The following is a 5,000-nucleotide window of genomic DNA, read 5'->3' as shown; positions in this document are numbered from 1 at the left end:
GAAGACTATGTTTATTTGCTGTGATTACGATTTGGACATCCATTTTCCTCTTCTTCCTGTGATTTTTTTCTTCTATTAAGGAGGTGGGGAATTATGCAAGGGAGCTTATTCATTGTCCTTCAAGACGGAGGAGCAGCTCACACGCCTCAGGTTTCCCGAACGCGATGCTGATCTTACTTGGAGATGTAGGCCTGCCTGAGTCATCCATCTCCTCCGCCCGTCCCCATAGGCCTCGCTAATCCTGTACTTTCCTTCATTAATCTCTTGTCACAAGACTGAGCTCGCAGGCTCTACCTCTTAAAGCTTTTATATCGCGAGGATCCTTCCCCCTCCCCCCTATTTCACGGCCCTCCGCGGTGAAAATGCGCGAGGTGCAAACTTCCGCTCTTTTCAAAGGACGAATTCTTCCATTCAAGTTCGGGTCGGTGAGTTCGCTGCATTGACTCCCGGTGACGCTGTGATGCTTCCTGTGACTCGCTCTCGCTGTCTTCTTCGCTTGCCTCCCTCCGTGTTTACGGCGACGCCTTACAGTCTTCCTTTCAGCGTACAAGCCCTTTCTTCGGTTTCTTTGGGCTTTTGTCATGCAGGAAAGCGGCACAGTGCTCAGCGCCGTTCCACCCTGCTGACTGCCGTTCCAGAGGTAAGTCTCACCCTCCCTCCTATCTGACCCCCTCCCTTCCACACATACCGACTCCGCCCGCTCGCCCGTTTCAAAGGCGGGTCCCTGCCCGAGCCCGTTACCAAGGTGGGCCCATGTCGCGGTAGATCCGCCAGCAACACCACGCCCTTGTTCTCGACTTCCGGTTTGAAGTCCAATAATTGCGTCATGAATTGCTCGGGGAAGGCAGCAAGAACCGCGAGGGATTAAAGCGCCTGAAGCCTCGGAGTGCAAACACGTGATGTAACTCTCGCCACAGTAACGCCACGGCCTTCCGGCAAAACACGAGACCTTCTGGTGTTTTCCCTCGTGTTTCTCACATCACACCGACCAGTGCAGCTGGGCATAACGATGCGCGGTTCTCCTAACCTTGGCCGGTTCCCTCGCGCCCCTTGGAGTCGCCCTGAGATTCAACTGCGAACCAGTCACTGTAACGCACGCTGTACTCCTGCTACTCGTGCGTTGACCCAGCCTTTTGTGATCTACAGGCCGTGACATGCAAACTATACCGTACGAGCCTGGTGCATAGAGGTCAAAGTCCTAGTCCTAGCCTGCGATCGATTAATTGTTGTTTTATTACGTGGCATTTGTGTACCTCGGCTGTTTTCGGGTATTGATCAGCCTGTAGATGGATGTTCTCAACGGCAGTGACATTACGCACTGTAAATGCAATCTGGCAGATTGTTCCGCCATTACCGCTGCTGTTCGAAGCGACTCCGCTGCCTTGCCAGTGTCGTGCGCCGATCGGAGCAACGAGAAGCGTGACTCCATTACGCCCGTATTAGCTCTAAGCCTAAATACGGCCTGCGCCTGAATGTTGGACCCCCGAGCGCCGTGTCATTTTCTGGAGGCGACGACGTGCTGTTCACCTGTGAACAATCTACCCCACGCTAATAGGAAGCGACCTCTTCGTATTTGGACTTGGAAGAGTTGTAAATGGATGCCGTTTGAGCTGCACATTACCGCCCGAGTATCGCTCCCCAACAAAAGCCTCTTTCTCTCCCTCTCCCTCTCTCTCTGATTCACAGTATCTGGTTATCGAGGTGATCGCAGCCGTGCTTGCTGCCCTCCATTGCACGATATTTCCCACAGGTATCAAAGACCAACGATTCCTATTGCTTCGTTTCCCCGAGGTTCCTTATTTTTTTTTTTTGGTCCCGTTACCCATTCCTTTCATGGCTGGTTTTATTATTATTGTAATCATTTCCAGACTGAGGATAGGGCGTATTGCAATCGTTATTTTCCATTTCTAAACATGGGACACCAACCTCGAGGTCTTTCAAACGACTGCCGAGGTATTCTTTCCAACACACCCAAGGAAAACAAGAAGCAAAAAAGGAGAACGTAACGCGAAATGAAAGAGGGCGAGCACGTGGGAAAAGACACCTTCCTTAGACGAGGCATTCCCAATAGCAGTTCGATGTGGAATGAACTGGAATGCCACTCGCTATTTCCACTCTACCTCCGCCCGAAATACACCCTCTCTCTCTCTCTCTCTCTCTCTCTCTCTCTCTCTCTCTCTCTCTCTCTCTCTCTCTCTCTCTCTCTCTCTCTCTCTCTCTCTCTCTCTCTCTCTCCCTCCCTCCTTCCCGTTCCCCCTCGCCTGGTGTGGCCTGCCTGGCCTGCCTGCCTTCCTCCGTACCATGTGGGCTCCGGCGCGCTTTGTTCAAAACACAACAGACGCGCGTGGTCGGGTCGGTCGGGTCGGTCGGGACGGGAGAGGAAGGGACTGTGTGTGGTGAAGGGGGTGGGTGGGATACGACGGGGGGAGGAGGGGCACCGAGGAAAGGACTCTGTGTGCGGGGGAAAGGAAGGAGGGATGGGAGAGGAAGGGGAGGGAATAGGTAAGGAGAGCACAGCTACTGTGGTGGGGTAGAGTGGTCCGGGAAGGATAAGGTGTGGGAACGAGGATTTGAAAACGGGATGGCAGGATAACAAAAAGTTGAGAGAGCGAGAGCGAGCAAGTGAGAGAGAGAGAGAGAGAGAGAGAGAGAGAGAGAGAGAGAGAGAGAGAGAGAGAGAGAGAGAGAGAGAGAGAGAGAGAGAGAGAGAGAGAAAGAGAAGAGGGAAAAAAACAGCAACCCCAAGGGATAGGCGAAAGTTGAATAGCGGACAGAGGCAGACAAACACACAGCTGCTGATGTTAATTTCGGTGGGTAGAAAGGAGGAAGAGGAAGAGGGAGAGAGGGTGAGGGAGCGAAGGGGGGTGGGGGGAGGCAGGGCAAGAGGGGAGAGGAACTGATGCGAGAACATAGCGGAAAAGGGTGGGAAGGGATGGAAAAGGGGAGAGAGAGAGAGGGTGGCCAGTAGAGGATGAACAGGGTGGAGGAGGGGGGGGGGGATTGGGTGGTGATCATGTGATTAAAACTTACGCTGTTGTCGAGAAAGTTAAGCGTGTGTGATGAATGGAGCTTCTGCATCACGCACTTCATCACAGAGCTCTCAGGGATTGTACGTGAGCATTTATTATGTTGATGTGTGCGATGGTGATGGAATTCATAACTATGAGAACGAGCAAACAATAACAATAAAATATAAGGAACGATACAGTATAAGAGTGAGAGGGAGAGGGAGAGAGTAGGAGAGAGTAGGAGAGAGTAGGAGAGAGTAGGAGAGGGAGAGAGAGAGAGAGAGAGAGAGAGAGAGAGAGAGAGAGAGAGAGAGAGAGAGAGAGAGAGAGAGAGAGAGAGAGAGAGAGAGAGAGAGAGAGAGAGAGAGAGAGAGAGAGAGAGAGAGAGAGAGACAGAGAAACATATATCGGACGAGCCTCATGAAAGAGGGGAAAGTTTAGTTGACATGACTTTTATCATTGGCAGACTCTTCCAAGACAAGTCGTGACGCTTCCTTGGGTGAGGATGAGAAGGAAGTGATTTAGAAAGCGAGCAGGGTAGTGTGTGTGTGGAGGGGGGGGGGGTACTTATCAAAATACAGAAGAAACGAACCAGACTCTACCGTGAGATGAATCAGTAGTGACGGGTATTTCCTGAAGGGATGTCTTGCGAACGTTGCATGCTGTGGGGAAGAGGAGGAGGAGGAGGAGGAGGAGGAGGAGGAGGAGGAAGAGGAGATTGGAAAGAAATGAATTACTATTTACGGAATAAAGTTGGGAGATAGGTAACAGGAAAGAGAAAAGGGAAAGGTAGAGGCGAGAGAGAGAGAAATAAAAAGAACTACTCCACAGCACCACGTTGGACAGCACAGACGACAAGACTAACGACTTTGTGGTACTGACCAGAGAGAGAAAGATAGATAGATAGATAGATAGATAGAGAGAGAGAGAGAGAGAGAGAGAGAGAGAGAGAGAGAGAGAGAGAGAGAGAGAGAGAGGGGGGGGCAGGGGGAGCGCACACACACACACACACACACACACAGACATACACAAAAAGGGGGGGGGCCATCTAGAGCTCAAAATGGCGGGCAGGATGGTGGCTAAGCGCTCTTTGTTTGGGAGTCCCAACCGACCCCTCAAAGAAAGCCGGGACGGGGTGGGATCTGTCGGGACCGCTGGGGTGGGGGACGAGGAGGGAGGAAGAGAGGGGGGGAGGGGGCGAGGGGGTCTTGGGGCCTGGTCTTTGTTCGTCTCTTGGGGTCCTTCCTCGCGCATCTGGTTTCCAGCATGGGGCGTCCCGGCAACGAAAGTAACGTGAGCGGCGTGTGTGCGTGCGTGCGAATGAGTGCGTGTGTGCGTGCGGCGTGTGTTGCGTGAGTGCAAACACGTGAATGTTGCCATGAGGGGCAGTGGAGGCTGGGGGGGGGGGAGGAGGGTAGGGGAGCGGTCTATCTGTGATCACACGTGAATGTGACGTGCCATGTGTGTGATTGCGATGTGTGCATCTTAGCCCACGTGTGTGTGTGTGTGTGTGTGTGTGTGTGTGTGTGTGTGTGTGTGTGTGTGTGTGTGTGTGTGTGTGTGTGTGTGTGTGTGTGTGTGTGTGTGTGTGTGTGTGTGTGTGTGTGTGTGTGTGTAACCGCATGAAATCCAAAGTGTGTCGATCAGTATGTGCGTGTAACTTTAGCATTTCCTTGATCTGCCCGACTTCTCATTTCGGCTTTCCACCGACCCACGCGCGGGCGGGGACAGGAAAGACGTGAAGAAATTTGTCAAAAAGCTCGAGGAATAAAAGAGAGAAAGAGAGAGAGAGAGAGAGAGAGAGAGAGAGAGAGAGAGAGAGAGAGAGAGAGAGAGAGAGAGAGAGAGAGAGAGAGAGAGAGAGAGAGAGAGAGAGAGAGTAAACCAAACGATAACATTAATAAATCAGAAAAGACTAAAAATAAATGTAGAAATGAAATAACAAAAGTAAACTGATTTCCTTTACCTTCTAGCCTCATGTAAACGACGTCT

General features: G+C 51.8%; 2 protein-coding genes across 3 annotated transcripts in view; one reads left to right on the top strand and one right to left on the bottom strand.

Moving 5' to 3' along the window:
• LOC122246437 (uncharacterized) overlaps window positions 1–5,000 on the top strand; it is a 412,650-nt gene that overhangs the window by 268,289 nt on the left and 139,361 nt on the right. The gene's annotated exons all lie outside the window — the stretch shown is intronic.
• msi (RNA-binding protein musashi) overlaps window positions 1–5,000 on the bottom strand; it is a 135,779-nt gene that overhangs the window by 130,401 nt on the left and 378 nt on the right. For both annotated transcript variants that reach the window (XM_043005012.2, XM_043005010.2), the window contains exon 1: window positions 4,975–5,000. This exon is cut by the window's right edge and continues 378 nt beyond it. Coding sequence is in view for 1 of the 2 variants with exons in the window: in XM_043005010.2 (XP_042860944.1) it covers window positions 4,975–4,987 (13 nt within the window). In the remaining variant the exon portion in view is untranslated. The remainder of the gene's footprint in view (window positions 1–4,974) is intronic.

The sequence above is a fragment of the Penaeus japonicus genome, unplaced genomic scaffold, assembly GCF_977035675.1.
Source record: "Penaeus japonicus unplaced genomic scaffold, GWHDUDI00000001_assembly GWHDUDI00000016, whole genome shotgun sequence".
Taxonomy (NCBI): domain Eukaryota; kingdom Metazoa; phylum Arthropoda; class Malacostraca; order Decapoda; family Penaeidae; genus Penaeus; species Penaeus japonicus.
This window is presented reverse-complemented; position numbering and strand designations above follow the sequence as displayed.